This window comes from Bos indicus x Bos taurus, chromosome 17 (assembly GCF_003369695.1).
Source record: "Bos indicus x Bos taurus breed Angus x Brahman F1 hybrid chromosome 17, Bos_hybrid_MaternalHap_v2.0, whole genome shotgun sequence".
NCBI lineage: Eukaryota > Metazoa > Chordata > Mammalia > Artiodactyla > Bovidae > Bos > Bos indicus x Bos taurus.
The window spans coordinates 761351-776186 of NC_040092.1; the positions used below are offsets into that span (position 1 = coordinate 761351).

The 14836-nt window shown below is 64.9% G+C and overlaps 2 protein-coding genes across 12 annotated transcripts; one reads left to right on the forward strand and one right to left on the reverse strand.

Annotated features, from left to right (window-relative positions):
• Positions 1-938: 938 nt before the first annotated feature.
• Positions 939-4386, forward strand: SLC7A4 (solute carrier family 7 member 4). Its single transcript, XM_027566074.1, has 5 exons — positions 939-983; positions 1522-2550; positions 2941-3575; positions 3769-3877; positions 3995-4386. The coding sequence occupies exons 2-5, from the start codon at positions 1569-1571 to the stop codon at positions 4156-4158; spliced, it is 1890 nt and encodes a 629-aa protein (XP_027421875.1). The 5' UTR covers positions 939-983; positions 1522-1568; the 3' UTR covers positions 4159-4386.
• Positions 4387-5045: 659 nt separating this feature from the next.
• On the reverse strand, positions 5046-14730 carry P2RX6 (purinergic receptor P2X 6). 11 transcript variants are annotated; one of them, XM_027566082.1, is made up of 12 exons: positions 14230-14727; positions 13443-13593; positions 11219-11290; positions 8840-8915; positions 8586-8679; positions 8422-8502; positions 8198-8339; positions 8006-8115; positions 6770-6863; positions 6578-6643; positions 6371-6448; positions 5046-6295 (listed from the first exon to the last, which is right to left on the reverse strand). In XM_027566082.1, the coding sequence occupies exons 1-12, from the start codon at positions 14361-14363 to the stop codon at positions 6212-6214; spliced, it is 1182 nt and encodes a 393-aa protein (XP_027421883.1). In that variant the 5' UTR covers positions 14364-14727; the 3' UTR covers positions 5046-6211. The 11 variants fall into 11 exon arrangements, 8 of the variants coding, with proteins under 8 accessions (XP_027421883.1, XP_027421878.1, XP_027421884.1 ...); XR_003515134.1 differs by having other exon boundaries at positions 6204-6295; positions 6578-6712; positions 6766-6863; positions 14230-14729; XM_027566077.1 differs by having other exon boundaries at positions 6371-6643; positions 14230-14729.
• Positions 14731-14836: the final 106 nt, after the last annotated feature.

Here is a 14836-nt window from a genome sequence, read left to right on the forward strand (position 1 = left end):
CAAACAACAGAAAGGAGCCACGGGGCTGGCTAAGGCAGTGTCCCAAGTGGTACCAGGTTGCGGGGAGGGGGGGGTGCCCCACCATCCCGTCAGGAGCCCACTGAGCCAGACAGACTGCAGGGGCCCCTGAAACCCTAATTCTACAAGCCACATAGGAGCCTGAAAACGAGTACGGGAGGAAGTGGCTACCTGTTGTGGCTTGGCTTTGTTCGGATGGATCATCACCATTCTTCCACGAAGGAGTGAACACTCACACCCGTGTTTTCACTTTCAAAGAAGTGAGACAAAGATGCCCCTCCGTCCCAGGAACAAACACACCTGTCACGTGACGGGACGTGGGACTGGCCGAGCCTCTCACTGACGTCACCGGGGGGGGGCTGCCCTGGGGCCCCCCAGGGTCCTCCGGGCCTGACACAGGTGCCCCTCAGCTAGAAGTGGCAGCCATTGGCATCTGAGGGGCCTGGGGGTGCCGGGTGCTGGCGGGCGGTAGGTGGTGCCCCGCAGACTGCTTGCTCCTTTGGGACACTCTGCAACCAGAGGCTCAGAACAGCCAGCAGGGCCTCTTGCCAACTCACAGGCCCTCCCAGCCGTGTATGCGGTGGCTTCCTGCTGCCCCACGCTGGCCACTCGGCCAGCCCTGCACCCTCGGCTCACCAGGGCCAGCCTGACTCTGGAGGGCCGAGAGCCCCAGAGTTGGGGGTGGCAGGATCAAGGAGGGAGTCTGCTCCAGCGGGATGCAGGTGGGCTCCAGACCCGTCCCCTGCCTCCAGAACTGCACCCGCTCAGGGTGACCCCGCTGGCCTTGGCCCGGGCTTCCTCCCAGACCCAGGGATGGGGCGCCCCTGGAGCCAGGGTGAGCAAGGTGCGGCCGCGCTGGCTCAGGCGCCTGGGGGTGGGGGCGGGCTCTGCGCGCGCAAGGACCGCACGGGCGGGCTGGGAGGGCGCAGTGCGCAGAGTGGCGGCGGCGGCTGTGGCGGCGGCAGGTGGGTGGCAGAGGGGACGGGCTCGGGCTGGGAGGAGGCGAAGGCTCGGGTACCTGAGGAGTGGGTGGTGAGGCTGGCTCCAGGGGCGGCGGCAGCGAGTCTGGGTCGAAGGCGCAGCCAGGAGCCTGGGATCCCCCGCTCGTTCGGGCCGCTGCGCGGCTTGCGCCTGCGGGGCGGAGGAGGGGGATCCGGCGTCTGAGGCCAGGTGGCAGCCCGGGAGACGCCCAGCGCCTGTTCCGGGTGCTGGAGGCCTGGCCCAGCTCCCGGGAAGCCTCGGGTTTCCACCTGGCTCTGGGTTCCCAGGTCCGGAGGCTGGGCCCCCAGTCTGGCTCCCTGGGGCTGCCACCCCCCGCCCCACCCCCACCACAACGCGCCCAGATTCAGCTCCACTTGGTTCCCTGCCCTGCCCTGGAGGCAGACGGCCCTCCCACCCAGCCCAGCCCAGCCCTCTGGCAGCCCACTGTTAAGGGCGCCTGGGACCCAGGGTGCAATCGCACTGCCGGCAGGGCAGCCCGTCACTCCGCTCTGGCCCTGGTAGGTGCCTGCAGCTGGCTCCGGGCTCCTCTCTGCGCCTCTCTGCCCACGATGGCTCCGGGACGGCCCTGCGCTGCCGGCCTGGCACGCTTCTGCCAGAAGCTGAAGCGGCGGAAGCTGCTGGCGGACAGCAGCATGGCGACGTCGCTGCAGCGCTGCCTGTCCGCGCTGGACTTGACCCTGCTGGGGGTGGGCTCCATGGTGGGCTCCGGCCTCTACGTGCTCACGGGCGTCGTGGCCAAGGAGGTCACGGGCCCTGCCGTGACCGTGTCCTTCGTCGTGGCCGCCGTGGCCTCCCTGATGGCGGCCCTGTGCTACGCGGAGTTCGGGGCCCGTGTGCCCCGCACGGGCTCTGCCTACCTGTTCACCTACGTGTCCATGGGAGAGCTGTGGGCCTTCCTCATCGGCTGGAACCTCGTGCTTGAGTACGTCATCGCCAGTGCCGCCGTGGCCCGCGCCTGGAGCGGCTACCTGGACGCCATGTTCGACCACCGTATCCAGAACTTCACCGAGGCCCACCTGGGTGTCTGGCAGGTGCCCTTCCTGGCCAGAAGTCCAGACTGGCTGGCTGCAGGCATCATCCTTCTGGCCTCTGCCTTCGTCTCCTGCGGGGCCCGCGTCTCTTCCTGGCTCAACCACACCCTGTCGGCCGTCAGCATGATTGTCATCCTCTTCATCGTTGTCCTGGGCTTTATCCTCGCCCGGCCCAGCAACTGGGGCGAGGCGGAGGGCGGCTTTGCACCCTTCGGCTTCTCCGGCGTCATGTCTGGCACGGCGACCTGTTTCTACGCCTTTGTGGGCTTCGACGTCATTGCCGCCTCCAGCGAGGAGGCCCGGGACCCGAAGCGCGCTGTGCCCCTGGCCATCGCCCTGTCGCTCGGGCTGGCGGCCACCGCCTACATCCTGGTCTCTGCCGTGCTCACCCTCATGATCCCCTGGCACAGTCTGAACCCTAACTCTGCGCTCGCCGACGCCTTCTACCAACGGGGCTACAGCTGGGCCGGCTACCTCGTGGCAACTGGCTCCATCTGCGGTGAGTGGGGTCCTGCCCTGGTCTCCCGGGGTGGGTTGGCGGGGGGGACCACACATCTACATCTGGGCTTCAGTTTTACCAGCTGTAGCCCAGGGAGGTGCTAATTATTAGACTCCACCCAGACTTGTGGGCAGGGACCTGCTGGCCCCCTTATATGTGGGATGTCGGCCTGGGCACATGCTTCCTGTTCACAGGGACTCAGCCATCACCAGATTGCCCCCTCCCCAGCCTGCAACCTAGACTGAGGTGTCCCATTCCTGGGCTGGAGGAGCGGTGACTGCCCTGCAGCTTGCAGGCACTCAGGCTCACTCCGAGAACCCCGATAAACTCAGGCGCCTCTGGGGTGCCCAACTGCTGGGTGCGCTGACCAGCCCTCGCCCTCTGCCGCAGCCATGACCACCGTCCAGCTCAGTGGCCTCTTTTGCCTGCCGCGTATCATCTACGCCATGGCCGCCGACGGGCTGTTCTTTGAGATGTTTGCCTACGTACACCCCCGGACGCAGGTGCCTCTGCTGGGCATCCTGGCGTTCGGGGCCCTCACGGCCGTGGTGACGCTGCTGCTGGACCTCGACGCCCTGGTGCAGTTCCTGTCCATCGGCACCCTGCTGGCCTACACCTTCGTGGCCATCAGCGTGCTTGTGCTGCGGTTCCAGACGGCCTCTCAGTCCCGCTCGCCCAGCCTGGCCGGCTCCGGCCCGAAGGCCAAGGAGTACAGCTCCTTCTCTGACCACTTGGAGCTGGTGGGCGCAGGGCACGGCCCCGAGCCGGGGCGGCTGCGGCCAGCCCTGAGGCCCTACCTGGGCTTCCTGGACAGGGGCAGCCCCGGCGCGGCCGTGCGCGGGGCCGTCTGCGGGCTGGTGGTCTCCGCCATCGCCCTGGGCTGCGTGCTGATGCTCGGGCACTCGGTCCTACGCCTCCCCCTCTGGGGCTTCCTCCTGCTGCTGCTGTGCAGCAGCGTCACGTTTCTGCTCAGTCTCCTCGTCCTGGGGGCCCACCAGCAGCAACGCCTGAAGGACACCTTCCAGGTAACCCCCTGCCGCCCCCCGTACCCGCCGTCAGCCCACCACCCCGCGTCCTCCGCCGGGCACGTCCCCGCGTCTGCGGGTGGGCCCCAGGCTCCAGCGCTCCAGAGGCAGAAACAGGCTTGGAGGCCTGCAGAAGCGGGCCCTGGGCCAGTGGGCCCCTGCAGCCGACCCAGTCCTGCCCTTGCCCCCCCAGATGCCCCTGGTGCCCCTGATTCCAGCTCTGAGCATCGTCCTCAACTTCTGCCTCATGCTGAAGCTGAGCTACCTGACCTGGGTGCGCTTCACCATCTGGCTGCTGATAGGTGAGTGGGGGCTGGGCTGGGGCCCGGGGCCTGCTTCTGGGGGCGGAGTCGGGTGGCGGTGGTGAGGAGGCCGAGCAGGGCTGGGGCCTGCTGCTCATGCTTGCACCACCCCGGCAGGACTCTTGGTGTATTTCGGCTACGGCATCTGGCACAGCAAGGAGAACTGGCGGGAGCCGCCGGGGCTGGTCACCGCCCGCTACGTAGCTTTCTCCGACGGCAGGGTGGAGGAGACGGTGCGGGACCCCGGCCAGGCGCCGGCCCAGGGGCCTGGCAGTCCGTGAGAGCTGCCTGCCCTCCGTTTAGGGCAGCTCGGTGGACTCGCGGGCCTGCCCACCTGAGGGGGCCCCTGGGACCCACGGACTCTAGTTTAGAGGCCGGTGCTGCCCGTCGCCCTTGGAGTGGGCGCGGCCGGTGCTGGGGCGGTGGACTCTGCAACCCCTTCCAGCTACTGGGGCCGGTGGGGAGGACGCCCTGTCTCGGGGACCCACAATAGGTATCGCTCAACCAGCCGTGTGGCCGTGTCATGTCCGTGGATCTGGAGGCATCGAGTCCTCACCAGCCCCTGGGAAGGGCTCCCTCGATTGTCAGTGTGGAACAGGGTCGTGAGGGTGGAATGCTGGGGTTCCGTGCAGGGGAGGTGCCAGCCTGGGACAGCCCTGGGCTGAGGACACTCAGGCCAGTGCCCTCTACCCCTCCGAGGGTGCCACAGCCCCCCACGCGCCAGCACAGAGGGGCAGAGTCAGGCTCACCTCCCGCAGGGGGTGCGCCTGACACAGGCGCCTGGGGCCCGGGGAGGCTGCCTAGAAGGGCAGCAGAGTTCCAGGGTACCCTTGTCTCCCTGGCTCCCGGAGAGCGTGGCGTGTGCCTGAGGCCCCCCTGGGGAGGCAGAGGCATGCCCGCATGAGCACACGCACCTCCAGACATGTACCCATGGGCACAGAACGTGCAGACTGAGTCCCTAGGCCACTAGGCTCAGACCCTGGTGCCTCCCCGGGCTGGGCGCCCGAGAGCCTGAATCCTCCCCAAGTGCCCTCTAGCTCTCCCCTGACCCCTGGTTCTTGGGAAGGGCCCAGGCCCAGCCCGCACGGCCCGTCGGTCTCCCAGGCGATGCTTTGCCCCCGCAGATACTACCAGCCTCATCCCTGCCTGTAAGGAGCATGCGAGAAACTGTGGCTTAGGCAGGCTTTACTCCCCGACCTTGCAGCCATCCGTCAGCGTTGTCTGGACCCACACACAGGCCCACACCCCTCGCCCTGGCCCTGAGGGCCCCCCTGCCCCCTCGGACACTGCTCTAAGGATCAAGAGTCAGCTTGAGCCCAGCCTGAGCCCGGCGCTGGCCCTCTACAGCCGGCCTGCGTCACTGCCTTGGCCACGGCCAGCAGGCCTGGTCGCTGGGCCCCATGAGAAAGAGCCCCAGGCCTCCCACACGAGCACTCCCAAAACTCTGCCATGAGGAGCCCAGCAGGCGGGACCCAGACCCAGACCCCGTGAAAACTGCACACCACACCCTGGCCAGCCTGCCGCGGCCTCGGGGACTTGTCTGGGACATTCCACACCACAGCCTGGCCAGCCTGCCGCGGCCTCGGGGACTCGTCTGGGACATTCTTTCCAGCCTTGGGGCTCTGCTCCTGAAAGGCAGGGCCTCCAGAGAGCTTCTGCTACAGGCTGGCCCCGGGGGTGACCTTGGGCAGCGGAGAATTCCCCTCCCACCAGTCCCCCTGACCCGCACAGTTCCAGGGGGTGGGCTGGGTGTCTCCAGGGGGCTCAGCCCACCACCGTAGCAGCTCGTCCTTGGTCTTCTGTCAGTCCCAGCCCCCCCAGAGCCTGAGAGCTGCCACGGGGAAGGGCTGGGCCGTCTGCCCGCCCCAGTCTGAATTCCAGGAGTGGATCCCAGCAGCAGAGACACTCTGCCTCAGACCCTGGGGCTCCAAGATGGGGGCTCGGGATGGGGGTGCTGACCGAGGAGAGGGCTGGGGTCTGTACAGCCAGAGGAGGGGCTGTGCAGACGACTGGTGCGGGGGCCGCGCTGGGCATCCTGGAGAAGAGCTGGGAGAGGGTTTTCCACACACAGATGCAGCTGGAGCCCCAGGACGGCACCCTGAGGCGTCCTGCCACAGGTCCCTGCACAGGCAGCTCCAGGGCACTCCCTGCCCCAGGAGGAATCATCCTTCCCCCCCATCTAGTCCTGGGGGCTCCATCCACGAGGGTCCCAAGGCGAGCTCCCTGCCTTCCCAGCCCCGACCCCCCACCAGCAGGGAGCAGGCCGTCTAGTGGGGCCACAGCCTCGGTGTCCAGCTCCCGGCGGTGGCCGTCAGGACAGGTGCTGGGCTCCCTCTAAGGCCCCTGGACAGCTGGGCGGGGGGGTGCGGGTGCCAGCTCTGTCTGCTCGGGGCGGGCGGTCCTTTTTGGAGCCTTTACCTGTGGATGATGGCAGCAGACGGGCTCGGGCCAAAGCCCCAGACAGGCAGCGCCCAGGCCCCACGCGCAGCGTACCTCCTCGTACTTGGTCCTCCAGTAGAAGTGCGCTTCTCCATCCACGTACAGCAGCAGCAGGTCACAGAGGAAGGTGATCTGGGGGCAGCAGGGCTGAGCTGTGCCCAGACCCACCCCCCAGGCCTTCCCCCGACCAGACCCGACACCGGGGGCCCAGCCGTGCCGGAGCGGGCTGGGCGCATGCTTGCCCACGCTCTCCACACTCACCACGCCCAGCCAGGCTGCTCCCGTGCCCAGAGAGATAAGCGTGGGGATGAGCCCAAATTTCCCTGCCTGAGAGATGGGGTGGAGCCCTGAGCCATGACCGTCCCTGCCGCCCAGCTCCCCACCAACCCTGCCCACCTACCCGCCCAGTGATGTGACCATCACCCCCCGCCCCCTCCAACCCTGCCCACCTACCCGCCCTGTGACCAGGATGTCGAAACGGATCCCATAGAGCTTGAGCAGGCTGCGGGCCTCCACACCCGAGCTCTCCCACCAATGTGTGGCTGTCCTGGGGGCAGGAGAGAGGCTGGTAGCCTGTTCCGCCCCCTCGCAGCCTCCATCCCCCTCACCCGCTGACCCCACAAACCCCCAGCCCCGCCCAGCGTTCCAGAAGGCTGCCGAGGACACGGGGGTAAAGCAAGCTGGGTCCCACCCCTCAGGAGCTCCCTGCCTTCCCAGGGGATGGGGCAGAAGGGTCCCTAAACAGACACCAGCAGTGGGAGTTGGGGAGCTGGACGCAGGCCCAGAGTTGTGGGGTCCAGAGAGGGGACCTCACTCTCCCCTGGGAAGCAGGGAAGGCTTTCTGCAGGGCCCCTCAGGTTGGCTTTCCAGAGGCTGGGAAGCAGTTTTACACAAAGCACGGGGAGGGGGCGGGGGGCGGTCAGTGCAGCCGGGCCAGGTGAGGCCCAGGTAGCAGTCAAGGCCGTCGCCTCCAGGCCTGGGGGCTGTGTGAGCATGTGTGTGCGTGTGCATGTGTGTGTGTGTGCGTGTGCATGTGTGTGTGTGCATGTGTGTGCGTGTGCATGTACTTGTGTGTGAGCGTGTGTGTGCATGTGTGTAGGTACTCATGTGTGAGCATGTGTTCGTGTGTGCTCATACGTGTGGGCATGTACACGCATGTGCCCTATGCGCGAGCATGTACATGTGTGCGTGCCTTTGTGTACTCGTGTGTGAGCATGTGCTCGTGTGTGCATGTGTGTGTACACATGGTGAGGTGGCAGGACAGGATCCCAGGGGGTTCTGCTTGGGAGACTCAGACGTGACGGTAACTGCGGTGCGAGCCCATTGACCACACCTTGAATTAGAAAATAAACAGGTTCTGGACTGTTACTGACACAGTCCAGGAAACTCAAGTCATTAGATTCTTTTTCTCAAAGGTGACGTGGGTGTTCAAGGCACTAATCTTTGAACTCTTCTATAGACTTTGGAACTTTTTAAAATAAAACCTAAAGGAAAAAGTAAAATAAAGCCCCTGCGTGGTGGAGGGAATGCTGGAGGCAGGACTAGGGAGGGAGCCGGGGGTCCTGGCGGCAGAGGGGGTGCAGAGTGGAGGCTGGACGGAGCCTGTGCTGGGGGCCCTGGCGACCACCCCCCCACCGCGGGCATCCGGGGCTCTGGGGGCCGGCCGGGGCAGGGGCGGTGGGGCCGCACCTGAAGTTGTAGCTCCGCTCCTGCAGCTGGAAGGAGTACTGGGGCCGGCAGTCAGCGCCCCTGCTGTCCAGGTCGCAGTCCCAGCGGACGTGGACACCCACAGCCCCGCCCTGCACACAGCGCGCACTGCCCCAGCGGCTCTTGGGGCCTCCCTGGCCGCCAGGAGCCGCGCCCACCCCACCGGGGACCCACCAGCAGCGCCAGATCCTCAAAGACCCCTCCGGCTGCGGCCACGAGGTCCCCGATGCGGAACACGGGGCAGGCAGGGCTGGAGTGGGGGTCGTAGTGGCAGAGCTTGAAGTAGGTGGGGTCCTGGGTGTCCAGGGCATTGGACCTGAGGGGGCAGGCGGGGATCGGGCCAGGCAGGCCAGGAGGGTTTTCGGTCTGCCACCCCCCCACCTCCAACCCCCGCTTACCTGGAGAAGTTGAACTTGCTGAAGGTGACGGTGTTTTTGATGAACAGAGTGAAGTTCTCAGCCTGGAGAAGCAGGGGCTTCCTGCAGGGTGGAGGGGGGATGTGAGAGGCAGGCTCCGCGGTTGGGGGTGGTCGGGGGGTGGGCACAGGGCCTGGGGGGCTTACACGGGCACAGCACCGCTCTCCACTGGACACCAGCCCCGGATCTCGCAGGTCCTGTGGGTCCCATTGAACACTACGCACTGGCCCGTCTTTATGCCTTGAAAACACGGGACAAACCCCAGGCCCTCGAATCTTCATGGGGCCTGGGCAGGGGTGGGGGGAGGGAGGCTGACATGCAGGACAGACGCACACCACCCAGGGTCCCCTGGGCCGGAGCCCCCCAGCGTGGGGAGGCCCTGCAAGGCAGGCCTGCTTACCGTGGCTGTGCGTCCCCGTCTCCCCCTCGGGACAGTCCTGGTCAGCCCAGCAGTTAGCCAGAGGGATGGACGGGTGCTGAGGGCAGAGAGCAGACCGCCAAGGGCCTGGAGGGGCCTCCCTCGGGGACCCTGCCCTGCAGGGCAGGGGGACACACCCCTTCCTGCCTTAGCCCCTTGGGAATCTCTGAGTTTGGGGGTACCCGAGAGCCAGAGGCTGCAGATAATCACGCAGGCAGCAGCCCCAGCGGGAGACGGGTGCAGGCAGAATTCCAAGGCTGAGCAAGACTCCTGACCCACTCCTCCTGGGGGGACGGGAGTGAGGTGGCCAGGCCCAGGACCTCTGGTCCAGTTCAGAGGACGGAACAGGGGAGGTGACACGCGGCGAGGAGGGTGAGGGCGTGCCGGGTGGGGCGCTGGGCAGTGACGGAGGGCGAGCCCCGTGGGAGGGCCTGGGAGCACACAGGCTAGCCGCATCCCTGCTTCTTCTCCTGTGAGACGGGGCGTGGCTGCCTGCACACGGGGACCGGGTTTCAGGGGTCAGCCAGCAGGGGAAGGGGGTGAGCTTTCCGGGGCTCCAGGCCCCAGAGGGAGGCACAGTCTCACAGATGCAGGCTTGCAGTTCTGTCCTGGCTGATGCTGGACACCGTTGCCCAGGGCACCCAGCTCAGGACAGTGTAGGGACACTGGTGGTCGGAGGACAGTGTGGGGCCACCTGCCTGGCCTCGAGGTCCCCACCGTGTCCCACGTCCGTTCCTCCTCGCCGCCTGGCTGGGTCACCGTGGGCACCCCCCAGGCCCTGTCCTCCTCCATCCGGCTTCCCGAAAAGCCCCTCCCGAGGCAGTGGAGACGGAGCTCCCCTCCCCTGAGCCCCCTGCACCGCCGTGCCCCTGTGATCAAGACCAGCTCCTCCACAGAGCTCTTGGGATACCCCCCAACTCCAGTCCACTCAGTGGCTCCACCCCCACTGAGCAGCAGGTGACTCCCGAGATGCCTCGCCCCACACGGGGGGCCTTGACCCACGCATCCCCGTCTGCCTGCACAGCGTGAAGACCCCTGTTGAGCCTGGGTCCCAGAGGGAAGCCCTGGCCGAGCCCCCAGGGACTCCCAGCTGCAGCTTCTGCGCCACCCCAGGACCTGTCTTGGTGGCTGGGCCGTCTGCCCCAGAGCTGCTTGGTGTGTGCGGGTGGGGTTTTGCAGCCCCCAGGGGAGGCTGGGTGGGTTTCTGAAGGCTGTGGCACTGCTCTTAGGACCAACCCACCAGGACCCCCGGAGGAGCGGCTCTGAGGAAGGCGGGCGGTCAGATCTGATGCGTTACGGCCCGGCCCCGGCCGTTTCACGGGAAGAGCCAGAAGCCGGGACATGGAGCAAAGAGGAGTCCCGTGGATTCCAGAAAAGACAGAACCACGGCCCCAGCAAAACTTCGGGACAGTCCACACACTCAACCAAGACTAGACGTCCGTGAGAGTTTGCAAAGGGAAGGACATCGGGTGTTTGCCAAGGGAAGATGGGCCCACCGGGCACACGGGATGCCCCAGCAACAGCGGTGGGACCACCGAGCAGGACTCGGGGGCAGCTGACTGCACCCTTTCTCTCCAGCCAGCAAGTGACTACATTTTAGCCTTGACGAAAGAAAAATATCATCACAGAGGTAGGCTTCCACGGCCGTGTCCTGGGTCAGGACTCTTTAAGCAAAACCCACAGCCGGGAAACTGAACCCTTAAAAATGGTTAAGATGGTAATTTTTTTTGAGCTGTTTTATTTTTTTAATATAAATTAATTTGTTTTAATTGGAGGCTAATTACTTTACAATATTGCATTGGTTTTGCCATACATCAACATGAATCTGCCACGGGTGTACAGGTGTTCCCCATCCTGAACCGCCCTCCCAAGATGGTAATTTTGATGTTATGTGTATGTTATCACAACTTGAAAAAAATCAGATAAAAAATCCACAGCTGGAGAGAAGGGCTGGGCTCTGTGACACAGGTCCACCCTGGGATGCCCTCGATGAGGAGGAAAGGTGCAGTTTCTAGGGATGGTGAGATTTTTGTGGATGGCGGGGACCACAGCTGCAGGCACAGTATGCACAGACCGCGAGCGGCCCTGCGGTCGGCCTGGGCAGCAGTGCGCTGTTGGCTGACGGAAACGGAAGCTGCTCCTGGGACACATTAATAGAAGCTACGTCTAGAAAAGGGAGGTGATCTTCCAGCTTGCCTCTGGCTATCGGACTCCACCTGAGGACTGTGCCTTGTTCTGGGTGTTACCTGGACAACCTCCAGAGTGCCCGGAGGCAGGACCAGAATGCGGAAGGGCCCGGACACTTCATCGGGGACAGAGTCTGGAACTGGGGACCCATGGGAAGCCCTCGGGCAGTCTTACCTCTGGGCACCTGCCCTGGACTTGTCCTGGTGTCGCAAGGAAGTTGGTCACCAAGAAGAACACGTTCTCGCCCTGGAAGAGAAGTGTCAGGGTGGGTCTCTGCTCCCCGCCCCCCACCAGGAGAGGCCAGCAGCTGGCAGCTTGGCTCGTGCGGGGAGGGGCCCTGGCGCCATCAAGCCACCAGCCCTGAGCCCCAGGAAAACACCTCCAGTGTGGCAAGGGTCAGAGACAGGAGCTCAGCAGGGCTTGCGACCTTTCCTGATCCCATGTCTGTCTCCCACATTCACTTAGTTGCTCAACCAGGATTTTCCAAGAGCCCTCTGATTCCAGACACCGCAGATCCAAGTTAGAGGCAAGGTGGATCCCTCACTGCAGACAGGGCCAGGGGCCAGGGGGCCAGAGGGGTGCTCTGTCCGGGTCGACGATGGCTGGTGCCCGCATGTTGCACACGCAAACTCAGCAGGCTTCCTGGGGTACACACACCCAGGAAGAGGCATCAGGGGTGGCGGTGGTCAGGATCTTGAGGGGCTCAGTGGGGACGTCCCTGCTGGTCCAGTGGAGAAGAATCTGCCTTGCAATGCAGGGGACTCAGGTTCGATCCCTGGTCCAGGAACTAAGAAAGATTCCCACACGCTACAGAGCGACTGAGCTCACATGCTGCCCACTGGAGAGTCCGTGCACCGCAGCGCAAGATCCCGGACGCAACTGAGACCCGACGCGGTGAGACTAATTACAAAAGGGAACTTAGGGGCTTGGTGGACCCCCACGAGAAGGAGGCTTCTGAGGCGGCAGGCAGGGGCTGGGAGGGCCAGCCCAGCTGCTGCATGGGGGCCCAGCGGAAGGCCTCTGTCAGCCCGACCCAGGGATGGCGCAAGCGGCCATGAGAGCTGTTAGGAAGCGGAATGAACCAGAGGGAGGGGCAGGGAGGTGGCCAGTGGGCCCAACGTGGACACTGGGGGACGTCACTGGAGGACGAGAGGCCACACTGGGGGCGGGAGGTGATTTCCCGTCGGATGAGGTGGGCCTGCCCCGGGAGGCAGCTGTGCTCAGGGCGGGGGTCACCAGGGTTAGAACCTGGGCGCCAGCGGGACAGGGGAGGAGACCGAGACAGCGGACAATCTGGGTGGCGGGAGGAGGGTCAGGAGGCACAGCGTGGGGGGGGCAGTGAGGAGTGCCCCCATGGCCCTCCCAGCCCACCCTCCAGCTCACGCATTGCGCTCCGAGACACTCCTCCCCTTTCCAGATGCAGACTTTTTGTTTTTTCCTTTTCCATTTTGTTCTTTTAATTATTTTTAAACTTGCAGCCCATGGGATCTTCACTGCGGTGTGGGAATCTACAGTCGTGGCAGGCAGGACCTAGTTCTCCAACCAGGGATGATACCTGGGCCCCTGCTTGGGGAAGACGGAGTCTTAATCCCTAGACCACCAGGGAGGCCCCTCCATTGTGGTTTAGTACAGGGTACTGAATGTAGCTTTCTGTGCTGTGGGGCAGAACCTTACTGTTTATCCATTCTGTAGTGGTTCACATCTACTGATCCCAAACTCCCCGTCCTCCCTGCCTCGCCACCGCCCCCCAACGCGGCAGCCACAGTCTGTGGTCTACAGCTGTGAGTCCGTGCCGTAGGTATGTTCATCTGTGTCATACTCTAGATTCCATGTGTAAGTGATATCGTTTGTCTGTGTCTGATAATCTCCGCGTCATCCATGTAGCTGCAGATAGCATTATTTCATTCTTTTTCTGGCTGAGTAGCATTCCCCTGTGGGCTTCCTGGGGGGCACTAGCCGTTAAGAACCCGTCTGCCAATGTAGGAGATATAAGAGACAAGGGTTCGATCCCTGGGTCGGGACGATCCCCTGGAAGAGGAAATGGCAACCCACTGCAGTGTTCTTGCCTAGAGAATCCCATGGACAGAGGAGCCCAGTGGGCTACAGTCTGTGGGGTCGCACAGAGCGGGACATGACTGAGCCAACCGAGCATGCACAGGCGGCATTCCGCCGTGCCCACCGCGTCTTCTCTACCCGCTCCGGATGCAGGCTTGCTGAACGCATCCCTCCGGCCTGGCTTCCTGACCATCTCCTCCTCCACTGGAAGGCCACTGCTCTGCGAGGCCCCGCCCCAAGCATGGCCTTGGGCCAGAGCTGGCACCCCGTCGCCCCTGCACACACTCACAGTAGGGGGTGTGTCAGAGGGGCCAGCGCCCGGCAGCAGTGCCAAGTCACCCACCTGTGGCGGCTTCACGAAGTCGGCCACGTCCCACAGCCGGTTCCCCAGCTCCTCGATCTGGGTCACGGAGACCCCCTTGAGCTTGGTGATGACAGAGACCTGGGGGTCCAGGTCCTGCTCCTGGTAGCCTTTTTTGGTGAGGAGGGCCCACCTAGGGGGGACGGACAGGCAGCGCGGTGTGCCCCCGGGGCCGCCTCTCCCCCGCACCCTCCTGGCTCCCAGCCCGGGGCTCAGGGGCCCCGCCTTCTCTCCACCTGGTCTCCCACACCAAACCCCTTGCCCAGGCCGGAGCTCCGGCCATGGGTCAGAGGGCCAGGGCCCTTGCCAGGCACCTGTGAGCTTGGGGACGCCCGCCATCACCTCCTTCACCAGCCAACAGCCTCCCCTGCCCTGTCTAGATCCGCTTCCTCCTCAAAGACGCCCCCGACCCAGCTTGAAAGGGTGGTCTCTACCGGGGTCCTTAGTGCTCCAGCTCTCAGCTCTCAGGTGGTCAGGGACCACCTCCTGCCTGGCCAAGGGCCCCCGGTGTGGGGCAGGGGCCCATTCTGCTGGGTGCCGGAGTCCAGCACGGGGCTGGGAAGAAGGCCCAGGGAAGGATGCAGAGAGGCACCTGAGCACAGGACCTGTTCTGACACTCCCCCAGCCTCTAGACGGACGGAGAGCCTTCCTTCTCCCCACCTCCTGCCCTGCACGCCGACCACCAGCCCAGACCCTGAAGACTCAGCCTCTCGCCCCTCAGCCCAGCCATGACCCCTCCGGCCAGCACACCCGGGAGCTCTTCTCTTACCCCACCACGTAGACCACGACCCCCAGCTGCAGCAGCCTCTGCAGGGCGCCCACCCGCCAGTTCCGGGTCATCACATACTTCTCCGTTTTGTAATCCAGAAGCCCCCAGCCCACCCCGGTGCCTGGGGAGCCCATGTTCCCAGCTCCTGCTGGCGGCCAGGCTGCGTGAGTCAGCACAGCAGCTGCAGCCACAGCTGAACAGGGAGCTGAAGCAGGCGCCAAGCAGGGCCAAGCCAGCAACTATTAAAGGGACACTCAGGCAGGACTCAGCCTCCACCTCCCAGCCCCTGGGCTCAGGCCCAGCCTCCCCGCTGCTCAGGGCCTCCCATCCACTGCAGACTCTGCCAGCTGGGCCGTGGGCACAGGGAGGAGCAGTCTCCGGCCCATGCCCTCTAACCCGTCACCTCCGAGAGATGACAGGTGGGACAGGCACTGTGAGAGGGCGGCCTGGGCCAGCTGGAGCCCAGAGGGCAAGGAAAGCCTCAGGAAGGGAGCTGCCCTGTGCAGACCTGAAGCTCAACAAGCAGCGCTGCGGAGGGCGTCCTGGGTGGAGAGAGAAACACAGGCAACTGCTAGGGAGTGAGTGAGCGCTGGACCCACAGGGTGGG

What these genes read in the sequence shown, in the direction of transcription:
- SLC7A4 (XM_027566074.1), top strand. Translation starts at nt 1,569, where the DNA reads ATGGCTCCGGGACGGCCCTGCGCTGCCGGCCTGGCACGCTTCTGCCAG. An exon ending in GGCAACTGGCTCCATCTGCG is followed by an intron (nt 2,551 to 2,940) that starts GTGAGTGGGGTC and finishes CCTCTGCCGCAG; the next exon opens with CCATGACCACCGTCCAGCTC. An exon ending in GCCTGAAGGACACCTTCCAG is followed by an intron (nt 3,576 to 3,768) that starts GTAACCCCCTGC and finishes TTGCCCCCCCAG; the next exon opens with ATGCCCCTGGTGCCCCTGAT.
- P2RX6 (XM_027566076.1), bottom strand. Translation starts at nt 14,363, where the DNA reads ATGGGCTCCCCAGGCACCGGGGTGGGCTGGGGGCTTCTGGATTACAAA. An exon ending in GACGGGGACGCACAGCCACG is followed by an intron (nt 8,680 to 8,839) that starts GTAAGCAGGCCT and finishes CGTGTTTTCAAG; the next exon opens with GCATAAAGACGGGCCAGTGC. An exon ending in GAGAGCGGTGCTGTGCCCGT is followed by an intron (nt 8,503 to 8,585) that starts GTAAGCCCCCCA and finishes TCCACCCTGCAG; the next exon opens with GAAGCCCCTGCTTCTCCAGG.